The 24,012-nt window shown below is 38.3% G+C and overlaps 1 protein-coding gene across 1 annotated transcript in view; it reads right to left on the bottom strand.

Moving 5' to 3' along the window:
• LOC150076646 (small ribosomal subunit protein uS2-like) overlaps positions 1-21,310 on the bottom strand; it is a 59,403-nt gene extending 38,093 nt beyond the window's left edge. The window contains exons 1-3 of the mRNA XM_090386962.1: positions 21,211-21,310; positions 10,270-10,434; positions 2,452-2,816 (exon numbers count right to left, since the gene is read on the bottom strand). Of these exons, the coding sequence (XP_090243088.1) occupies positions 2,452-2,816; positions 10,270-10,402 (498 nt within the window). The 5' untranslated portion in view covers positions 10,403-10,434; positions 21,211-21,310. The remainder of the gene's footprint in view (positions 1-2,451; positions 2,817-10,269; positions 10,435-21,210) is intronic.
• Between the last annotated feature and the right edge of the window lie 2,702 nt (positions 21,311-24,012).

The following is a 24,012-nucleotide window of genomic DNA, read 5'->3' as shown; positions in this document are numbered from 1 at the left end:
AGCTTATCTCCCTTTTCAATCTCAATTTGACATCAAAAAGAAAAAAGCTTAATTATAGAATAAAATGATCAACATTCAATATTATAGTTCTTTTCATAAAGACAACTGTTATAAACTAATTATAATAAATAAATTGTATTAATGCTAAGCAGAACTGGACAATGGCTCTTCTTGAAATCCCTTTCAAGCAACAATGGATTTTTGCTACCATACCCTTGTGCTAAGGCCTCCGTAGCCGAGTGGTCAGGAGCGGGAGTGCAGTAGCACACGCTCTTTGAGTAGACCGGGATTCAAGCCCCTGAATGCTGAATACGGTCGATCTGCCAACCCGCACTTGACCAGCGTGGCAGATTATGGTCCATTCCCTCAGCATGAATTGTTGAGGAGCCTTCCATCCTGCAGTGATGATGATGGCTGCACTTTACCTTTTTTTTTTTTTCACCATTGTGCTAAAAGTTGTGGCTGCGAGAGTGACCACTGAAATTTCAGTAATTTCTTCCTATTAGTATAAAAGTTTAATCCTTACTGTTAATTAATCAGATTAAAAATATGCAAGATCAGAGGCAGAACTGGGGAAGATCAACTTTGGTAATACAAGATGTGGCTATTAAATAATGAGACTGTGCAGACTCCATACATAAACTCCATATACCCCAAACACCACATGTGAAGCAAAGGCAGGACAGTTGACCTTAAACCTTTGCCTAGTTGTCTGCCAAGTCACATTCAAACATTTATCTGCTTTGCAGTGAAACAGGTTTTCATTACCTTGTGTTTTTGCAGTTTGCTGGAAAAACGGCACACAAAAGAATCCAATGAATCAACCTCAAATTTTTAACGGAACTGTAAGTTGAGTTTTTTTCCTCCAAGTTCATGTGGAAGATACTGTGTCAATAGCTTGCATGATTGAATGTTATAAAAGATTTTTAGAAGGAAGAGAGAATAAAGATGATGACTAACCAGGATATCTGGTATCCATGAAAACTGAATATGTTGACTGGGTAAGGACTGATTAGAACTGGTTGTTGTTTAAGCATTAGAATGGGTGCATCAGAACTTAGTATGAACAAAGAAACAGACAAATTTTAACTGAAAATTTAGGCATCAAAAAGGTGTGTGCCAAGATGGTATCAAAAATTTTGAATGAAGATCAAAGAATGAGGATGCTAAGTTTGTGAAGATGACCCAGACTTTGTGTAATTACTTGCAATGAAAGTTGGCTGTTCCAGTACAACCCAGACTATAAGACAGTCGGTGCAACAGAAGTCAAAACAATTCCCAGACCAAAAAAAAAAGTCAAAAACGAAAACCATGATTCTTGTTTCCTTCAATATTAAAGGAATTATTACAGCTGAATATGTCCCACCAAATCATTGTCAATCAAGCACACTACACTGAAGCTCTGACAAGGCTGTGCGAAAAAAATTCAGAGACCTGAATCATGGAAGGATAGTTGGATGCTCCAAGACACTGCTCCAGCACACACATTGTGCTCTGTTTGCCAGACCTAGCCCTGTTGCCCCTGTGACTTTTTTCTCTCCTCTAAACTGATGAAAAGTATACTTAAGCCATTCAGAAAAAAACCCCAGTGTTAAAAGGGCTTACAGAAGATCATTTCCAGAAATGTTTCTACTTGGAAGAAACGTGTGGAACAGGTGTTCAAGCTCAAGGCAATTATTTTAAAGGGGATTACTTGTAAGGTATAAAATATTTCATTATACTTATTTTATTGCAACAATCTCAATGGCCACACCTCATATTCAGAAACAATTTTAATAATCAGGTATAAGTTTTAAAAGAGATGTCTTGGATTTAAAATTCTTAACTTGGTTTGGATAGAAGTATGATTTTTATCATCTTGTGAAGAATGCAAATCAACAACAAAATACTACCTTGTTGTTCTAAGTTCTTCTTAAATGCCACTAGCAGCACAGCTCTCTCTCTCAGAACTCTTCAGTTTAGCTGCAATACAATTTTTTTTAATTTTCACACATTTTCTTTCAGCTACAAACAGTGCAAAGTAGTATTTTTCTTGAAATACCTTTGTTCTAGGATGATCTAAGGTAGAACTAGATAAATATACACTATACATTTTTTTTTTCTCTCACTTAATTATTATAACTCTGCTTACACGCGAGGCGCCTCCGTAGCCAGGTGGGAAGGAGCAGCAGTGCGTTGCACACGCTTCTTGATTAGACCGGGGTTCGAGCCCGTCACCACCAAATACGGAGGATACGGAAAGGTCAGGGAATGACCACCGCATATCCCGGAGCAATATGGCCTTAGTTGCTAATGCTCCTAAAAACCAAAATAACAACATCTGCTTACACGCACAGACACACTTAATTAATGGAGAAAACACAATTTAAAGAAAACAGTACAGAAGCTAAATAAGCAGGTTATTAAGTAATATTTCTTTAATAAAGAATTGAATAAAAAAAATCAGCTTACTTTATTATTGCATGGAATAGCAATATCCACATATCTCAAAGGAGAGTCAGTGTTGCAAAAAGCAATGACAGGTATGTTGACATAAGATGCTTCTGTCAAAGGCTGGTGATCAACTCTAGGATCAGTAACTACCAAGAGACGTGGTTCTCTAAATGCAGCTTGAATCTGGTTAGTGAATGTGCCAGGAGTAAATCGCCCAGCTATGGGAGTAGCTCCGGTAGCAGCAGCAAACTTCAAAACAGCACGCTGCCCATAGGGCCTTGCTGAGATGACGCACACATCAGCAGGATTCTCTATAGCCACAATAGCTCGAGCAGCCAACAGCAATTTTTCCCATGTTTTTTTTAGATTGATCAAATAAACCCCTTAAAAAAAAAATAAACCTCAAATAAACACTTATTACTATTTTTAATTAATGCATAGATATAGAAAGCACCATGCAATCAAATGCACTTTATATTACATTATTTCATAGTAGATTATGTATAGGTACCCTGTACCACTACTCTGCATAAGAAAATAGTGGTAGTATTAAAAATTTCTGTACTTAATATGAAATAGTAATAATGTATATAATATAAAATTTGAGGCCAGGTGATGTCAAAGAGCTTGGTATACTCTTGCTGTGTTATATGCCATATTTAAAAATTTTAATACTTTGTACAATGTGTCTCCACGCACCCCCAACCATTCCTTATTACTGAATATGTCATGAAGAGTACAACTAATAGTACACATTCTTCAAAATGAACCAAACATTCCAAACAATTCCTTGTTCATTTCACAAATATAAGCAATCTCAGTTCCAGTTACAATGATGTCGATTTTCACTTAGTCTGCCAATCTCCACTTCTAACAGAATCTCAATTATTGGTTGATTCAACCACTGGTGACTCCAGTAGTCCTAATTATTTCCCGTACAATTCCTATTGCTGTAAATGTGCATATGTCGGCTCTTGTATTCCCTGTCAGAGACTAAGTAATTTGGAATCTCTTCTGTTCAATCTTCTCTGGCTTAAAATCTCTTTACTCCATTCTGTCAAATTAATCTGTTGCCTCTATCAAACTACCTTGGTCCTTGAGGTTGTCACAGACATTCTCTCAGATATGCCAGACAAGCTGTTCTTGCTACCTGGGAGTCTAAAACGCTGATGGAACTGATATTCGGGTGACACTCAAGTCAAGTGGACCCAATTTCGGCGAAGTCCGGACGGTCTATGACAGCCAAATCCTCTGCTTGCACCTTCACGATGGTGGGACTGTTAGTAATCCTGGGTATAACCTTCATGCACAAGTACATGGTGGGTGACCACCCAGGTGTGAACCAACGTAAGCAGGGGTCGAGGTGTGGCGCCCACACCACATGGAGGAACGCCGCCCCTCTATGTTACCAGGCAGTACTAGGTGGTAGATGACTCTCATCAACCGGTGAAATACCACCACTTTGCTTATTGGAGGCTTGAAGTGGTGGAACCCATGTTTAGTCTCTAGAGCTAAGTTCCGGCCAACCCTTCCCTATCTCTTCCATCATGCAGTATGATTGATGATTTTTGAGGTTATGATGAATGTCGTGGGGGAGATCCAATATTCCTTACATTTCGAGGGTACAGCTCTAAAACGGTGTTCGCAGGCCGGCCGCTAGTTAGTACACCGGACTGAACCTATTGGCAACTCTCTAGGAAGCTTCCGGATCAGCTAGTGTATAATCTTGCTACCTCTACTCTGCCAGATAGTGACTGGACGGAGTCCGAGTAGTGTGTATGCGGGGAGCATTGTCGAGGCCACGTTATATCAAGGATCTGGGTATATTCTTACCACATGTACGCCATATCCAAAAATTTCATTACTTCATACAGCATGTCCCACCCACTTTTTCTTACTATTGAATACACCATGAATTGTCAAAATAATAGAGCAAGCTTATCTGCGAAAAGATCTAAACCTCCCAAGGACTTCCTAATTCATTTCACAAATATACGTGGTCTCAATTCTAATCTCAACGATGTCCATTTCCACTTGCAGTCTTCCAAACCCCATGTACTTTTTCTGACTGAATCTCAGTTATCAGTTGATTCAACTATCTGCTCATCTCAGATGTCCAAATTATTTGCTTTATGATTCCTTTCGCCTCAAAGGTGGTACTTGTACATATGTCCGTTCTGATATTCCCTGTCAGAGACTTGGCAATTTGGAATCTCCTCTCTTTGATCTTCTCTGGCTTAAAATCTCTCTACCTCATTGTGTAAAATTCATCTGTTGTCTCTACCGTTCTCCCAACTCCACTAATCACTTGGAGCTCTTTGACTTCCTCTCTTGCAACTTGACTTTCTCCAGTCCAACTTTCCTAACAGTGAGGTAATTTTCCTTGGTGATTTTAACGTTCACAACTCCAGTTGGCTTCCGTTTTCTAGTCACACCGACCCAGCAGGTCGAGATGCTGAGGCTTTTGCAATTACTAATGACCTAGCACAGATTGTTCATTTACCTACAAGAATACCGGACAATCCTAATCATACAGCCAATACGCTTGATCTTTTTCTCACAAACAACCCTTCTAAGTACAAGGTTGAAGTGAGAGGTCCTTTAGGCACTTCAGACCACAACTTGGTGATTGCCTCTTCTCAATGGAACCTTTATCTCATGGCTATTCCAACCTCGTATTGTTTGGCATTACAAGAATGCAAAATGGGATGACCTGCGAGACTTCTTTTCTTCTTTTCCTTGGTCTGATTACTGTTTCAAAACTTCTGATGTCAATGTTTGCTCAGATCGTGTCAGTGAAATTATTCTTGCAGGAATGGAATCCTTTATCCCACACTCCACTTTAAAATCTCGTCCTTTATCTAAACCTTGGTTTTCCAATAAATGTGCTAAGGCTGTCCAACAGAAGAACGTTGCATATCGTAATTGGGTTGTTTCCAATTCTTCAGTTTCATTTTCTGCCTACACAAAGCTCGCAACAATTGTAAAGCAGTTATTAATCAGTCCAAACTAGAGTTTGAAGAGGCTAAGAGTAGGAAACTTGCTTCTTGCCCTAATGGTAGCCGAGCATTCTGGTCTCTTGCCAAAGCTAATGGCCGCAACTTTTGCTCATCTCTGCTCCCACCTCTGTCCCAAACCAGATGGTTCTGTTGTCACTTTAGCCAAGGATAAAGCTGACCTGCTAGCATCCCATTTTTCTTTGAGCTCATGTATTAATGATCTTGGTAAAACACCTCCCACCATTCCTAACACGCTCCATTCAATGCCTCCTGTGGTCTTCCGTCAAAAGGATATCAGAAGGATTTTGATGAACCTTGATGCTAAGAAAGCTCCAGGTCCGGATGGTATTTCTCCACTTGTTCTCAAAACCTGTGCTCCTGAACTTACTCCTATTCTTTGCCGCCTTTTTTCACTTTCTTATTCCAAAGGTGTTTTTCCTTCTGCTTGGAAATTTGCTCATATCCAGCCAGTTCCTAAAAAGGGTGACAAATCCCTCCCATCCAATTATCGTCCCATTGCAATTACTTCTACTCTTTCTAAAGTAATGGAGAAATCAATTAACCGCCAACTCTTAAACTACCTAGAAACCTTCCGTCTGATCAACGATCGCCAGTATGGATTCCGTCAGTGTCGATCCACTGGTGATATTCTGGCTTACGTTACCCATTTATGGACTAATTCAATGGAAAGGTTCGGTGAAACACAAGTAGTTGCTCTTGACATCTCAAAGGCTTTTGATCGTGTTTGGCATAAAGGTCTTCTAAACAAGCTTCCATCTTATGGTTTGCCAACTGTTTTTAGTAATTGGTTATCCAGTTTTCTCTCTGATCGCTCACTGAGGGTGAGGGTAGATGGCTCTCTGTCTTCTAACTTCTCCACTAATGCCGGTGTCCCCCAAGGTTCAGTTCTTTCCCCCACTCTTTTCCTCTTGTATATCAATGACCTTCTTCCATTGACTGGAAATCCTATCCATAGTTTTGCCGATGATAGCACATTGCATTCAACTTTCCATTTTGAGAAACCTTGTCCAGCTCAATCAGCTTCAAGTTCTCGAAAATCTGCTGCCAATTCCCTAAATGCCGATCTTCAGGTAATTCTCCAGTGGGGCAAAGACAACTTAGTTGATTTCAACTCTTCTAAAACTCAGTCTTGTCTTATATCTCGCAAAAAGGATTCTTCTGCTCCTATGCTTATCTTTAGTGACACTCCGATTTCTAGGCAAAATGATATATCTCTTTTGGGGATTACCCCGACTTCTAATCTCTCTTGGCACAAGCACATTACAAATATTGCTTCCTCTGCATCTAAAAAACTTGGTTTTCTCTTTCGCTCTCGGCGTTACTTTTCTTCCAAACAGCTGCTCACTCTGTATAAATCGCAAATTCGCCCTGCCATGGAATATTGTTCCCACATCTGGGGCTGTGCCCCCAAAACCTCTCTCAGGCTTCTTGATTCCATTCAGAAGAGGGCAGTTAGGTTAATTAATGATTCATCTCTAACAGAGTCTCTCCATTCGCTTTCTCATATATGCACTGTTTCTGCTGCATGCCTCTTCTACAGATACTTCCATGGGCACTGTTCTTCTGAATTGGCTTCTATAATTCCCGCTCTCTCTTTCAAAACAGTCCGAACACGTGCCGCCACCAGCCAACATCCATTTACTGTCCAACTTCAAACCCACAGAACCAACTTTTCATCTTCCTCATTTATTCATTCAACTGCCGTTTTCTGGAACAACCTTCCTTCATACGTATTTCCTGAAAATTACAATCTACAGAAGTTCAAGTCCAATATCAACAAATATCTTCTTTCGTCTTCTCAACCTCCAACCCAAGCACGGTACTAAGTACTATAGGTTATAATACCTCTCGTGTTTGGGGTTCTCATAAAAAAAAAACTACCAATTCTGTATAATCACTTGGAACTATTTGAATTACTGTATTTGAAGCTAGATTTTCCCCAGTCCAACTTTCCTAACAGTGAGGTAATTTCTTCAGTGATTTTTAATGTACACAACTCCAGCTGGTTTCAGTTTTCTAGTAAAATGGACCCAACTGGTAAGGTGGTGAGATTTGCAATTACTGACTACACTGAGGTCAGTAATTGCATTAATGACCTCAGATTTTTCATTTACCTACAAGAATCCCAAACAATCCTCCACAAAGCCAAAACTTGATCTTTTTCTCACAAACAACAACCCTTCCATGTACATGATTGAGGTGAGTTGGCCCTCTGGGCAACTTGGATCACAACTTAGCGATGGTCTCTTCTCCACTGAAGCCATTCTGAACCTTGTACTGTTTTGCATTACGAAAATGGAAAATGGGAACACAAAGATTTCAATTTCTTGTAGGGATGAAATCCTATACAGCAGGCCCCCGTTATAACATGGTTCACTTTAAGCTGATTCGCTATAACGCTGTTCTTATATTATAACCCGTATCTGACTATAACACTGTCACTAACCACTATAACGCTCTTTTACAGATTTGCATTTTTGGCATATTTAATGAAATTGTTTCATTTGATGGAGTCTATTAGCTTGAAAATGAATATCAAAACAGCATTAAAACATTTCCCACGCTGGCTTGAGAAAATTTTCCAAGCTCAGTGATATTTTCTCGCACGCTAATTTAATTGCAGTACAGTGACTTGTTATGTAGTTCCTAGATCAACATTTTAAAAAATGATCAAGTATATTGCTTGTAATATTTGTGTTATATGCATTTATCCGAAGTCTAGTCATCACTCATTACAGTATTAGACATTGTGCGTAATGGACAGTTTTCTTGAACATTGTGCCGTAATTAATGCAACCAATGCAACCAGTTAATAATGGCGGATAAGAATGAAAAAGCAACAATGTCTGGGTGCAGTACGAAGACTATAAATGTAAGAAAAAGACTCAATTTGAAAATTAAATTAGATGTTTTGAAGCGAATCGATTACGGTCAAAGACAAGCGGATGTGTGCCATAATTTAGGACTTGCAAGTTTAACTGTAAGAACAATTATAAAAAAAAAATAAAGAATTAATTTTAGCAGTGAGAAAGATAGCTCTTCCATTGCAACTAGGGCTAGGCCGGCTATTAGGATTTTATTGAAGATAATATCCAATGCAGAATTCAGTTAAGTTAAATATTATAAAAAAAAAGAGAGAGAGAGAGAGAGAGAGAGAGAGAGAGAGAGAGAGAGAGAGAGAGAGAGAGAGAGAGAGAGAGAGAGAGAGATTAGCCAATATCTGAAGAAAACTCACCTTAAAAAATGTGGAACCATTTAAAACTAGTAAGGGCTGGTTGAATAGATTTAAAATCCAAGGAGAAGTTGCAAGTGCAGATTAAGGAGCCGAAACGAAACTTTCAAAAAAGAACTTGTTAAAATTATTGAAGAGAGACAAGTTTTTAACATAGATGAAGCAGGACTTTTGTGGAAACGAATGCCTAAAAGAAGTTTCATATTGAAAAAAGTGTCAGGTTTCAAAGCAGCAAAGGATTGGTTGACTTTATTGTTGGGTGATAACGCTGTGGGGAATTTAAAATTAATACCCCTTTTAGTTTATTTGGAAGAGGCCCAAAGTTCAACCCAAAATCGACATTTTTCTTGATTAAATTCATCAATTAAATTAAATCAATTTAGATCAATTAAATTCATGATTTTAATTGGAATTTTAAGTTTAATTTTGATACGTAAGCAGTTACCACATAATTATATACGTATGTAATGCAGAATATTTTATAGGTACAAATATTTGAATATTAAATATTTTGACCGACATTTGTGCATCTTTTCACTATCGTTTATTATTGACTCACAAATACATGTTACCTTATGGGAATGCGGTGCTCGATTAGCGCGGATTCACTTAGCACTGTTTTTCCGGAATGAATTATCGGCGTTAAGCGGGTGTCACCTGTATTCCACCTTAAGATCTCATCCTTTATCTAGACCTTGGTGTTCCAATAAACGTGCTAAGGCTGTTCAAGATAAGGATGTTACATGTTGGAATCGGATTGCATCCAAATCTCGAGGTTCATTTTCTGTCTCGTAGATTGCAACAATTGTAAAGTAGTTATTAATAGTAGATTTTTGAACAGGCTAAGAGTAGAAAACTTGCTTCTTGTGCAAATGATAGTTAAGTATTCTGGTCTCTTGGCAAAGCTTTTGCTCAGTACTCCCACTTCTGTTAAAACCTGGCAGTTCTATTGCCACCTCAGCTACAGATAAAGCTGATTTCCTATCATCCTACATTTCTTTCCATCCTACCAATCCCAATACGTAGTGTATTCCTGTGGTCTTCTGCGAAAAATTTTGAGCAATTGATGCCAAGATACCTTTTTTTCATCATCTTAATTTGCAACCCATGCATGGTATTAAGTACTACAGGTTCTAACACCTTTCATATTTGTGGTTTTCATAAACTTTTTCAGCTCCTTCCAGTATTATTGGAGAATAATATTTTGGATTATTTTTTTATCTTTGCATAAAAAAACTAATTATCCGGCATCTAACAATTCTAGATAGCTGAATGTAAATTGTTAGATTCAAATTGTAGGTAATTGATAACATCAACTATGTTGATTCCTCCTCCTCCTTTTGTAGAGATAAAAATTATCTCTGGGTTAATTTCATTACCTACAAAAAAATTAAATGCACCATGATGCCCGGGTAACATTCTTGCTTTCTCTTGGCACTTAACATTACTACCAAGGATTATTACTTTAGTGATAATCACTGGTGCACCCAGTCATGGCTTAAAGAAACTGCATTGATGTCAAGAAATGAATTACATATGCAGAATTAATTTGAAAGCAAATGAAGTATAATATATAGTACCTACCATCAGACCTTCTCTTAAAAACATATTGTTCCATCTGAAAGTCTAAGTTATTTGTTCCTAGGTGTGTGGAACATGCTAGGAACTTCGTCACATCATCTTCTTTTAATGCCAACACATTCAGACCTCCCGACATCTTTCTTTCAACCTTAGAGTTACGTCGGTTATCTGAAATACAGCAAGTCTACTTATAGCCATTATTACCAATAACAATTAGTTTATATCACCATAATTAAATATTGATATATTTTACTTAATATGAATTAGTAAATATAAGTATAAATATAAGTGGTCATGGTTTGACAAGCTGAATGGAAGTTCTGATTATAAGCTTGCAGCACTTAACTTCAGCATTGCACCAGATGCATGGCTAATATTTAGGATTAATAGAAGAGACTTTGGGCATCAGGTGCAATTCATATTGATAAGAATATTGTAACCATAAAAGAAACAAAACTATTGAGCATAAGATATTAAAAGTAAATAAAATCAAATGAAAGAAATAAAATGTATGGTATAGCAATTAAAAGAAATAAGAATATAATATATGCAGAACAGCAAATAGGTGTTAAAATAAACATGTAAGCTTTAGTCTGAAGCAACAACCTTTCTTACACCCCCAGAAGCTACAGATATACAATGCTATGCGCACAGAGCCTGCCAGACAAGAGGGAAGGAAAAATGTAATGTAATGACTACCTGCTCAATTATTTCCCTGCAATCTTTCATTATTATATAAAATAATGGCCTCCATAAATGTAATTATGTGTGCCCCAAAATTACAATTAATGACTCCCAGCAGTCTCTGAAATATCCTGCATCTTGTTTTTTCAGGCTTCTGCTCATTCCAAAAGAAGCAGTGAAAGAATCACTTTCACCTCTGCCAGTGGCTACTGTTAATCTATTGGTCTTTGTCTTCCCCCAAGCTAGCAGTTTTCCGACCCACCTAACACTGCCTTGATAGCATCAGCAAATATTCTTGCACCCTTTCTATTTAAGTGTATCCCATCCCTGTAGAAGCAGTATCTCCTGTTAAGTCTCTCCTACGCATGCTTAGTCCATTCTGTTTCATGAACCTGAAGCACCAATTGTCCTCCTTTGAAATCAGCAATTCTTCTTGCCTCACATGCTGAACCATCTTTGTGGACGGAATTCCAATTGCCCTTTGCTCCTCAATCCATATCTTCAGTTCCCTCTCTAAATCAGGCCATTTTGCTGACTTGCCTCTAATGGCCTTCTTCTGCTGTGGCGTTTTCAGTAGGGTTTCTTCTTCTTCCCGTAGCCAGTCTCAGATTGTTTACTCAGTTGGAGGAGGACCAAACTTACGTTCATCAGCACGATTTCCATTCACTTTTGCAAACTGGATCACTTTTAACATGAATTCAGCACTGTATGAAAATCTTTTCTGAGCCATTTCTGGGCAGAATGTGGCAAAACATAACCTAATATACCGGTAACAAGTGTGAAACAATGAGCGCAAAGACAACAAGTGTGAAAAAGCGGGAAATTCAAGTAAAAAAATCTACAACCACTGAATAAGATGCACCCAGTTTTTAGAACCCAATTTTTTCTAAAAAAGGTGCGTCTTATACATGGGGAAAATACGGTAATTAGACATGTGACAGTGAAAAAAAATGCATGGAATACATATAAATTAACATGTGACACAGAAGCCTATGGTAGATATAAGTTGGTCTGTAACCAAGTTACAAAGGAGGTTAGGCAGGCGAAGGCAGATTACAAGAAATCTTTGGCAAAGGATGCAAAGAAAAACAGCAAAGAGTTCTTTACTTACGTAAACTCTAGAAGGAAGGGGATGAATTAGATTGGTACACTTGATATCAATGGTTCAACTGTTGATGATACTGCTCAGGTAGCTAACAAACTATATGAATATTTTGTATCGACATTCACACATGAGGAGTTATTCAGGGAGGGGAATGCCGGATGTGTATTCAACTCTGGCAGTAAACTAGAAAATTTTGTAATAACTGAGAGTAAAGTGGAGGAGAAATTGTTGAAGATAAACACAAGAAAAGCACGTAGGGTGGGTGAAACTATCCAGTTATATTAAAGGAGGGGGCAAAGGAAGTAAACAAACCCTTAGCCATAATTATGAGAGCTTCCCTGGACTCAGGGAGGTACCCATGGACTGGAGATGTGCAAATGTGACCCCAATTCACAAAGGAGGATCAAAGGGAGACAGGTAATTAGACCTGTTAGTTTAACTTTTATTCCAGGGAAATTAATGCAGGCACTGGTTAAAGAAGCATTCCAGGATGATCTAGACAAGGCTTCAGTTTAGCTCGGACACAACATGGGTTTGTTAAGGGGAAGTCTTGTCTGACTAATTTGATTGGATACTATGATGTAGTCACAAAAGAACTGGATGCAAAGAATAACTTTGATATCATATATTTGGATCTTAGAAAAGCCTTTGATACTGTTGCACATGGAACACTGCTGCACAAATTGGAGCAGTGTGGCATTGGAGGCAAATTGCTGCTTTGGATAAAGGGATGGTTGAGTGGGAGAAGACAGAGTGGTAATCAATGGACACTGCTCTTCGTGGACTAATGTTATTAGTGGAGTCCCTCAGGGTTGAATGTTGGGTCCATTGTTGTTTTCTGTATTTATAAATGATATTGATGATGGTATATCAGGCTTAATGTCCAAGTTTTCAGACAATACGAAGATTGGCAGGGTTGTTAATGACACTAATGACAGTACACTGCTGCAACAGGATCTAGAAAAGTTGAGCAGTAGGGCTGAGAGGTGACAAATGTACTACACATGGGAAGCAGTAATCCCAGAGTAACGTATAAACTCTGTGGTATCACAATGACAGTGGTAGAGAATGAAAAGGACCTGGGGGTAATTAGTATTAGCAATGGCCACATGGTGCAAGGAAGCCTATGGCTTATTCTGCACCAGCCTAAAAAATAATAAAATAAAAAAACAAAAAAGTAACCTTTTATGTGGAGAAGGCCAAAAAGCAGAGTTGTTCGATTACATCCAACAGTCCATCTATATTTGCAAATTAGAATCTTGGAAGAGAGCTAACCCTTGATGCTGTTAAGGGTAATATGTAGCAGTGCTTTACATGTGGAAGAATATGCCTTGTGAGATGGCCACTTGAATGATACTTATAGACGACCTGATTGTGCAGGCAGATATGAAGTTTTCTGAGCAGTGCAGACAGTCTGCAAGAGTAGCTCGTGGTGTCTTGTCAATGATATACAGGAATTTTTCTAGCAGGGATAAGGTGATTATCCCCTTGTATAAGGCAATGGTCAGGCCACACCTTGAGTACTGTATACAGGCCTGGAGGCCTAATTTTAAGGATGTAGAGCTGTTGGAACAGAGAAGGGCAACAAGATTAGTGAATGGAACAAAGGGTTGCACTTACGAAGTAAGGCTTAAGTTTTGCAAATTAGTGTCTGGAGACTAGGCACCTGTGAGGTGATCTGATTGAGGTGTATAAAGCCTTGAATGCTTTGAGCATGCTCAATGCTGATGGGATTCTTCCTCTTGCTCAGAATAATTGTCTGAGAGGACATAAAATTCAAACTGAGGAAAGATGGTTGTAGGATAGATGTGCTGAAGTTTGCCTTTAGCCAGCGGGGGGGAACAAACTCCCATCTGTCGTAGAAGTTGATAACTTAAATAGATTCAAGGCAGAACTTGACAAACATTTGGAGTGAGTGGATGGGTGAAATAAGGGTGTTTTTTTGGCTGATGCTATATAAGCTTGCTTTCTTGCATCATGTGCCTTTGCTAATGCTTAGAAAACTGTTTGCTCTGCCTTTTCATCTTTGGATCAATACTGAAATTTGCAAACTGTTCTTGCCTCAGCCATTGCTTGAGAGACATGTTTTGGCATCATCTTAGCACAAACCATGTCTGTTTGGCTTAAAATTTTACGTACTCTTTATCAATCCCCAATTTATATAAAAAAAAAACCACAGCCTCTAATAGCTACCATGTGAGTAACTGTGTTACATTAAAGGTGCAAACTGACTGAGTACTAATGCATAGGCAACTCAATATTTATTTTTAAATCCTTTAATTAGGCACTAACTCAGCATTCTGATTGGCGTCTAAGAGTGAAGAGTCAGGTGGATGACCTTGAAGGTATTAAAGTGGGGGAACCATCAAGCTCTGAGCTGCCCAACTCGACCAAAGCAGAAGGCAGAATACACTGGTCCCAAAGTAGCTAGTTATTGTCAGGGAAACAGGTAATATATTGTGCAAAAAGATAGGTGGAATAGGACCAAGGTATGTCTGCAAGGGCTGAAAGTGGATGACATTGTAGAGCAGACATCTTTTAAGGGCACAAATGGTGTTATTGTTCTACACGTTGACACTAAAAGTAGGAAATCTGCAGATTTCCTAAACAAGTACAGGTAAATGTTGAAAAAAAAGTTGCGAGTTAGGGCTAAATTTGAAAGTGAATGCAATTCTGCCCAGAATGCGATAGGCGGGAGCATATGATGAGAGCCTTGTCAATCAATTCGGCCCGAGAGAGAGAGCGAGAGAGCAAGGCTCGTGGGGTAGAATTTTTTTCAGTATGGTGTGTGCTTGTTAACAGGAGACTGCTTCTAAAGAGATGAGATACACTTAAATAGAAAGGGTGCAAGAATATTTGATGCATTTGAAGTACTAGTTAGGATATCAAAGGCAGATAATGTTGAGATATCACAGACTGTGTCACACAGATATAAGCAGTGCACAATATGAATATGGGGAGTACAATGTGAACAGAAAGAATAGACAAGGATAGGAAGAGAGGAGGGGGTTTATGCTGTTAGTTAAACACAAAATCTAAGGAAGTGCATCCAGTTGACATAGATGGACAGTGCAATGTTCAGTAAGCACTGGGAAACCAAAAATGGTGTTATACGCTATCATTTCTGATAGCCTATAACACATCCTGAGCAGGAGTGTGTTATAGGCTATCAGAAATGATAGCGTATAACACCATTTCTGATAGCCTATCAGAAATGATAACCTATAACACATGCTGAGCAGGAGTGTGTTATAGTGTTATAGTAGGAGTGTGCTACTGCAAAAGGATCTAGAGAAGTTAGGCAGATGGGCTCTGAAAAGTGGCAACTGAAGTTTAACATTGACAAATGCAAAGTGCTGCATATGGGTAGCAGTAATCCCAAAGTAACATTCCAACTGTGGTCCTACACTCAGAGTAATGGAGAATGAAAAAGACCTGGGAGTAATTGTGCAGGCAGATTGAAGTTTTCTGAGCAGTGCAGACAGTCTGCAAGAATAGCTCATGGTGTCTTACCAATGATATACAGGAATTTTTCTAGCAGGGATAAGGAGGTGATTATCCCCTTGTATAAGGCAATGGTCGGGCCACACCTTGAGTACTACATACAGGTCTCGAGGCCTAATTTTAAGAAGGATGTAGAGCTGTTGGAATGAGTACAGAGAAGGGCAACAAGATTAGTGAATGGAACACAGGGTTGCTCTACGAGGTGATCTGTTTGAGGTGCATAAAGCCTTGAATGGTTTCAGCACACTCAATTCTAATGGAGTTCTTCTTGCTCAGAATAATCACCTGAGAGGGCATAAATTCAAATTGAAGAAAGACAGTTTTAGGATAGATGTCCGGAAGTTTGCCTTTAGCCAGCAGATAGTTTATTGGTGGAACGGACTTCCATCTCTTGTTGTGGAAGTTGATAGCCAAAATAAATTTTAAGGCTGGGCCGAACAGGTATTTGGAACGAACGGAGGGGTGAAATCGCAGCGGGGTTTTTTTAGCTGATGCTGCATAAGCTTGCTGCTTTATTGCATCATATGCCTCTACTAATGCTAACTACCTGCGAGAGCAACTAGTTCCAGCAATCAATGACTCACTTTATAACAGTGAAAATTCCATCATTCATTTGACTAATTCCCCTCAGAGCCTTATAAACTTCAATCAGGTCACCTCTACGTTGCCGGTTACCAAGCTTTGTAGCCAACACAATCGGTATCTATTATTAGTATTAGTAACGGCCGCATGGTGCAAGAAAGCCTATGGCTTATGCTGCACCAGCCAAAAAAAAAAAATAAATAAATAACTAAATAATAATAATTAATAAAAAAAAAAAAAGGAAATTAAACCTATCATCCTATGCACTTCCCTTACCCGAAGGTACTATCCAGATGACCTTTCAATTTCACCAAACTGTCGCCCTCTACCACCCATGAAGGTAACTTATTCTAGTAATTTATAACTCGCTGGCTAAAATAAAACTTCCTGCAGTCCAATCTAAACATTTCCCCCTGTAACTTGAATTTATGTCCCCTAGTTCTAGCAACATTTATAATCTTGAAAATTTCGTCCTCATTCATTTTACTGATGCCTCTCAGAGCCTTAAACACCTCAATCAAATCTCCTCTAAGGTGTCTAGTTTCCAAACTCTGCAACCCACATATTCGAAGTCTTTTATAAGGACGCCCTTTTGCCGATCTCACCAGGCGAGTTACCCTTCTTTGCACCCTTTCAAGAAGCTCTGTCTTTCTTTAGGTGTGGTCTCCATACTTGAACACAGTATTCCAAGTGTCGTCTAACATAAGCCTTATATAATGGGAATATCACGTCTCTATCTCTACTTGCAAAAGTTCGATAGATCATCAATAGGACACCATGGGCCTTCCTTGCAACCTGTTTACAATGCTCAGAGAATTTCATGTCTGATCGTATCGTAACACCCAAGTCCCTTTCCTCCAGTACTGGGTTTAGTTGAACTCCAAGTGAATAAGTTTTTTTGGGATTACTGTTTCCCAGGTGTAATACCTTACACTTTGTTGGATTAAAGCACAGCTGCCATTTTTCTGACCATTCCTGAAATCTATCTAGGTCTCTCTGAAGAAGCTCAGCTTGACAGTGATCATTAACTACTCTACCAATTTTAACATCATCTGCAAATTTAGACATCACGCCCTCTATCCCTTCATCAATGTCGTTTATGAAAATTAAAAACAACAGTGGTCCTAATACTGATCCTTGGGGAACCCCACTTCTTACATCAACCCAATCTGAGGAATAGCCATTTATCACAACCCTCTGCCTCCTACCCTGAAGCCATCCTTCTATCCATCTAAGGATTTTCCCAGTGATTCCAACCTGTTCCAGCTTATAAAGTCATCCTTTTGCCGATCTCTTCATTCAAATTCTTTGGACCCTTTCAAGAAGCTCAGTCATCTTTTTTTTTTCAGATTAAGTCACCACCTACTTGAACACCATATTCCAAATGTGGTCTTTCAATTTGCTTATACAGTGGGATTATGATCTCCATATCTCTACAGGATAACATTCAATAAATCAAAAATGGGAAGCCATGGGCTTTCCTGACTGCCTGTTTACACTGTTCAGAAAACTTCATATCTGCCTGTACTTAACTTCCAGATCCCTTTCTTCCTCCACTCTCCTTATTCCAAGTGTAGTGACCTTGCATTAAGACAGCTGCCACTTCTCTGACCATCTTTGAAGTCTTTTCAAGTCATCCTGAAGGAGTGCTGCTTGGCCCTGATCATTAATGTCTGTCAGTCTTTGTTTTCAAGTTATAATGGCAGCTACAATGAAACTTTGACCTTTTGTTAATACGTCTGAGAAATTGACTCTCTCCACATCATTACAATTGCCTTAAAAAAATAATTCCTCAAAAAGAATAAATCATTATCTTATTCTCACTGCAGAAGTATTTTTCTCTGAAGCACATCCATCGACACTGATATTTATCTGTTGTCTGTGGTTGTCATTTGTTCATATTTAGCAAATTGAACTGTTACTGACATTTTAACCACTATTATTATCTGTTGGTTTACACAAGTTTTAAGTTCAGTTGTCAGCCCACGTCTGTTTCTCCAAAACTGTTCTACCAGAAGGTGTACCTCTAAAATCCAGCACCCCTCAATCCCTAAGGTTGCTCATTATGTACTCAGTATCATACACAGATTGAAGGTTCAGATCAGTGTTCTCCCCAGGACATATCAATTGGGCACACTGCCCAGTGAATTTAACTAACCACCCGGCTAAAATTTAAGCAATTCGTGCGGTACCATATGGTACTGATCTCAAGCAATATTAATTCAAACATACTATGCAATCAAGGTCAATGCGACAAGAGCGGATGCCAATCCAGCTGAAATTGTGATTGGCTGCTGAAAGATCGGTAGAACTCAGCTTTCCAGTACGTTAACCTACCTACGCAGTTATAAGGCCTTCCATACTCGACTCCCATTGCATTGCCCTCATGCAGCCATCTTGTAGTTCGACCTGCGAATCCAGATTACCGAGAATATTGTTGTGCTTTATGCTGAGCTATCAGATGCCAGTCTGTTGATGGAGTTAATACGCTGGTTGAATTCTGCAATTCAGAGTCGACTCAGATTCACTTTTGTTGTTCAAACCTTTCGGACACCTGAGTTGACTCACACTCTGCAAGTTAGTACACCAAGTTAAATTCTGTGAACTGTTAGATGTTTGTCTTTGGTCACTATACAGGTGCACAAATATAATAATATATATTGCAGCTAAAATCTATTATTTGGGTACCACTTGACTCCATGCAGTGGGCATGGTCGTAGAACGGAGTGATTGTACAGTCGTTGTGATTGGGTGATTATTGTGAATGCATTTTGTTTCTGATTGTTTTGAGTCATCGAGGAGAGGTTGCTTAGTTTAGGCAGGGTGTTTATCCCCCCATCCCGCTTTTCTAAAATCGGAATAAGAGTTCAAATTTTAAAACAGTGGCAAGTGGGGGATAAACACCCTAGACATGTCAACCTAGGAGGGCAGGGGTAGGAGAAAGCAGTATGTGGCACCTGCCAATCACTGCCTTCTTCCTGACTTTTAGTCGAATTATGGAGTGGTACCCAAGATCTGAATTTTTTACCTATATTGCAATAAAATAAAACAATTAGAATCCATAATGAGTAAAAAGTTAAATCAGAAAACATTTTTCATTATTTTTTTACGTTGAATTCTAATAAAATGTTTATTTTAATAATAAATTTAAAAAAAACATTCTACTTTTTAAATAAAAAGTACCTTATTTGTTAAATTTTGTGTGTTTATGTATGTGTTGGAATTTTTATTTTTCAGTTAAAAAAATAACGCTAGCCAATATTACATTTTTTTTTTTTTTTCAATGTTTGTTGCACAAATTATCATTAAATCAATATAATGTTAAATTAGGTAATTAATTTTTGCTCTGGATCGCTTAAGTCACATTTATAAATAACAGAAACATCCATTCCCTCTAAAAGTTTGTCCAGTTCCTCATTGAATTTAAGATATCAACGTCCACAATGACAGACGTAAGTTTGTTCCAACAATTAATCGCCTTCAGACTAAACGCAAATTTCCGCACATCTATTCTTTCCTTCATTTGAATTTATGGCCCTCCGGGTCCGTAATCTGGGCAAACTGAAGAATCAATCGGAATTCGGCATGCTCAACCCATTCAAGGCCTTATACACCCCAATCACCCTTGAGGTGCCTAGTCCCCTGCTGCTGCAGTTTGCAGAACTTAAGCCTTTCTTGGTAAGAGGACCCCTTTGTTCCCCTCACCAATCCTGTTGCTCCTCTCTGTAAATGCTCAAGCAACTCTACATCCTTCCTAAAATGACGGCTTCAGACCTGTACTCAAGGTGTGGCCTGACCATTGCCTTATACAAAGGAACAATCATCTCCTTTTCATTACTAGCAAAATTCCTGTATATCATTGACAATAACCCAAGCTTGCTCTGGCAGCCTGTCTGAATTGCTCAGAAAACTTGATATCTCACTGCACAATTAATCCCAGATCTTTTTCATTTTCTTCCACCCTAAGTATAGTACCACAGTTGGTACGTTTCTCTAGGGTTACTTCTACCCATATGCAGTATTTTGCATTTGTCACTGTTAACTTCAGTTGCCATTTCTCAGCCCATCTGCCCAAATTTTCTAGATCCGGTTGCAGTATCAACACTGGCATTACTGTCATTAACAACCCTGCCAACCTTAGTATCATCTGCAAACTTTGACATTAAGCCTTATATACCTTATAAGCCTTATATATCCTTGATAAATTAAGCCTTATATATCCTTGATAAATATACAAAACAACAGTGGGCCCAACACTGAACCCTGGGCGACTTCACTAATAGCATTAGTCCATGAAGAGCAGTGTCCACTGATTACCACTCTGTCTTCTCCCACTCAGCCACCGTTTAATCCATTATAGCAACTTACCCTTAATACCATACTGCTCCAATTTGTACAGTAGTCTTCCATGCCCAACAGTGTCAAAAGATTTCCTGAAATCCAAGTATATGATATCAAAAATAGTCTCAAAATCGCCATTTTACGACTGTTTCCATATTAAAAAGAAAAATTAGAGTGTAATTTTATTCATTAGTAATAATCAATTTCTATTTTACACTAAACATAATTATTTATTTTCAATATACGACTTTTTAAGTATCCAACTTCTAGAATGGTGTTCGGTGCGCTCAAATATAGTCAAAGAACATTCTAAACGTGATATTATTTTCGCCAACTTCCTAATTCTGAGACATATATTTTAATATAAAGAAATTAGAGTAAGAAAATACCTGTGTTGAAATTATCTTGCTGTTTTAAATAGCAAGTGCACAGGGACTTAAATAGTATTTCTTGTATTTGCCTTCTTTATTCCCAAACCTGCTAACATACATGTTAAAGCTATTATAAAAAATTTAATGTCCGCTTTCTAACAAAGGTCTCTGCACGCCCGCCACGTGTTCTTACACGTAATTGTGAACAAGTGATATAGAAATGGATGTTAAGCAAACAGCTCTGATATGTTTTTTTTTTTTAGTTTCTGGATCTAAAAATTAATTTACAATAATTAATGTTACTTATTACAGTTATGATAATTATATTATAATTCTCCACTTAATCCTGATACTCACATAGAAGATGCCACCGTAGGTTCCGATCTCTACTAATAGAAAGAGGGTACGAAACTACGTGGAAAATTTAGGATTTGATCCATCCTACGTGTCGTTCGTATTTCTGAATTTGTTGTAGAAGTTGATTTTTCAAGCATATTAGAGAAACTAATATTACTTATTATTATAATTTATTATTGTTATCATTATAGTATACTTTCAACAGGAACAAAATTGTACGAAACGAAATCTACGTCCGGTCAATGGAATGTTCCAACAAACATCTCCATGATAAAATACCTTCCCCTCAGAAAACATCAGAAGACTACTGTTATTTATTTTCAGTGGATGCCACTACCCAGACGATTGTTTCGAAGCTTTTTTTTGGCTTCATCATCAGTGAGTGGACAGGTACCCTGATAATGCAACACGAGATCACAGTTGCGAAGTTATTTTCACAATATGAGAGATGGTTTATAAATAATAATGTATTAGAAGATGAATTTTTTTTTTTTTTTATGAAAACCCCAAACACGAAAGGTATCAAAACCTATAGTACATATGGGGTACCGTGCATGGGTGAAATGCACAAGTCATAATTTCTTATGGGTTTAGCAGTCTTCTCTACTAGAGAAACATTATTTATTTGAAGTAGTGCAATACCAGCTATCTCGTTGTGAAGGCACCCACAATATGAGATACAGTACTATTAAAACGATGCCTTTTACACTACATACGTAATTCAAATTTATGGGTAAACTGGGGTGTATCTCTACACCGATATATAGTTAATTACCTAAACCCGTAAGAAATTGTGCATTTCATCTTCTAAATGCTAATTAATGAAAATGCATACTCTACGTTCAATATACATTTCTGTTATTAGTGGAGTTCTTCAGGGTTCAGTGTTAGGTCCATTGTTGTTTTCTGTATTTATAAATGATATAGATGATGGTATATCAAGCTTAATGTCCAAGTTTGCAGACGATACAAAGGTTGGCAGGGTTGTTAAGGACACTACTGACGCTATGCTGCTGCAACAGGATCTGGAAAGGTTGAGCAGATGGGCTGAGAGGTGGCAAATGAAGTTTAGCATTGACAAATGTAAAGTACTACATATGGGAAACAGTAACCCCAGATCAACGTATCAACTCTGTGGTACTACACTGACAGTGGTAGAGAATGAAAGGGACCTGGGGGTAATTGTGCAGGCAGATATGAAGTTCTCTGAGCAGTGCAGACGAGCTGCAAGAGTAGCTCATGGTGTCTTGTCAATGATATACAGGAATTTTTCTAGCAGGGATAGGGAGGTGATTATTCCCTTGTATAAGGCATTGGTCAGGCCACACCTTGAGTACTGTATACAGGTCTGGAGGCCTCATTTCAAGAAGGATGTAGAGCTGCTGGAATGAGTACAGAGAAGGGCAACAAGATTAGTGAATGGAACAAAGGATTGCTCTTATGAAGAAAGGCTTAAGTTTTGCAAATTACAGAGTCTGGAGACTAGGCATCGGCGAGGTGATCTGATAGAGGTGTATAAAGCCTTGAATGGCTTGAGAATGCTCAATGCCGATGGGATTCTTCCTCTTGCTCAGAATAATCACCTGAGAGGGCATAAATTCAAATTGAGGAAGGACGGATGTCGGATAGATGTGCGGAAATTTGCCTTTAGCCAGCGGGCAGTTGATTTGTGGAATAGACTTCCATCACTTGTTGTTGAAGTTGATAGCCTAAACAAATTTAAGGCTCAGCTGGACAGGTATTTCGAACGAACGGAGCGGTGAAATGGGAGTAGTCGTTGTGCTTTTTTTTTTTTGGCTGATGCTGAATAAGCTTGCTTTCTTGCATCATATGCCTCTACTAATGCTATTTTTGCTCACAATGGTTCCCATAATGAGCTAAAATGTATATTGAGCAATATTTAAAGTTCGGAATCCTTGCCATTGATTAAAGTATTCAGCCCACTTTCTATGGGCTAATAAGTTTTTCCAATTATCATCTTTCTTTTTTCTTCATAAATTCAAAAAATGGATTTACTATAGTCGTTTTTAATCTTTTTATAAAAAAAATCGAAAACTCCGTATTCAGTATACATACTTTCCATTTCATTTTAAATTAGTGTCGTAATCTTTTCTTTAAATTTCTTTCTGTTGTTATGGTTGTCTAAAGGATTCTAGTGTTTGGTTGAAATCCCATGTGCCACCACATTGGAATGCATGTCGGACTTTAGGACTCTTCCACATTGTGCATTTTTTTTTATTTTTTTTTATTTATGTTCAATGTGGGGGGTGTGAATGTATAGCTAGACAATAAGGCTCGTCTCTCGGACGCGTCAGTGTGTTTCAGAAATCGCAGGAGTGCAGTTGGGTTCGAGAGAGACGGCAGAGTTTCCTGATCTCTTCAGAGTGCCAATGAGTTCGAGAGAGGCTTGGTAGCGAAGTCATAATTCGGTTTGCGTAATTTTCAGATACAGTCCACTTAATGCAACCTCGGCATTGTTTTTATTTATTTCGTTATATTGACCGACCCGAGATGCCCACATCTAGATATTAGCATTACCATTAGTAAAGACACATGATGCAAGAAAGCAAGCTTACATAGGATCAGCCAAAAAAAAAAAAAAAACTAACTCATTTCGCCCATCCCCTAGTAAATGTTTGTATAATTCTGCCTTAAATCTATTTAAGCTATTAACTTCTACAACGACAGGTGGAAGTTTGTTCCAGCAATCAACAAACCCGCTGGCTAAAGACAAATTTCCTCAGGTCTATCCTACAACTGTCTTTCCACAATTTAAATTTATCCACTTTAAGGCAATTAGTC

The sequence above is a fragment of the Mastigoproctus giganteus genome, chromosome 12, assembly GCF_048544385.1.
Source record: "Mastigoproctus giganteus isolate SK-2022 chromosome 12, ASM4854438v1, whole genome shotgun sequence".
NCBI classification, from domain to species: Eukaryota; Metazoa; Arthropoda; class Arachnida; order Uropygi; family Thelyphonidae; genus Mastigoproctus; species Mastigoproctus giganteus.
This window is presented reverse-complemented; position numbering and strand designations above follow the sequence as displayed.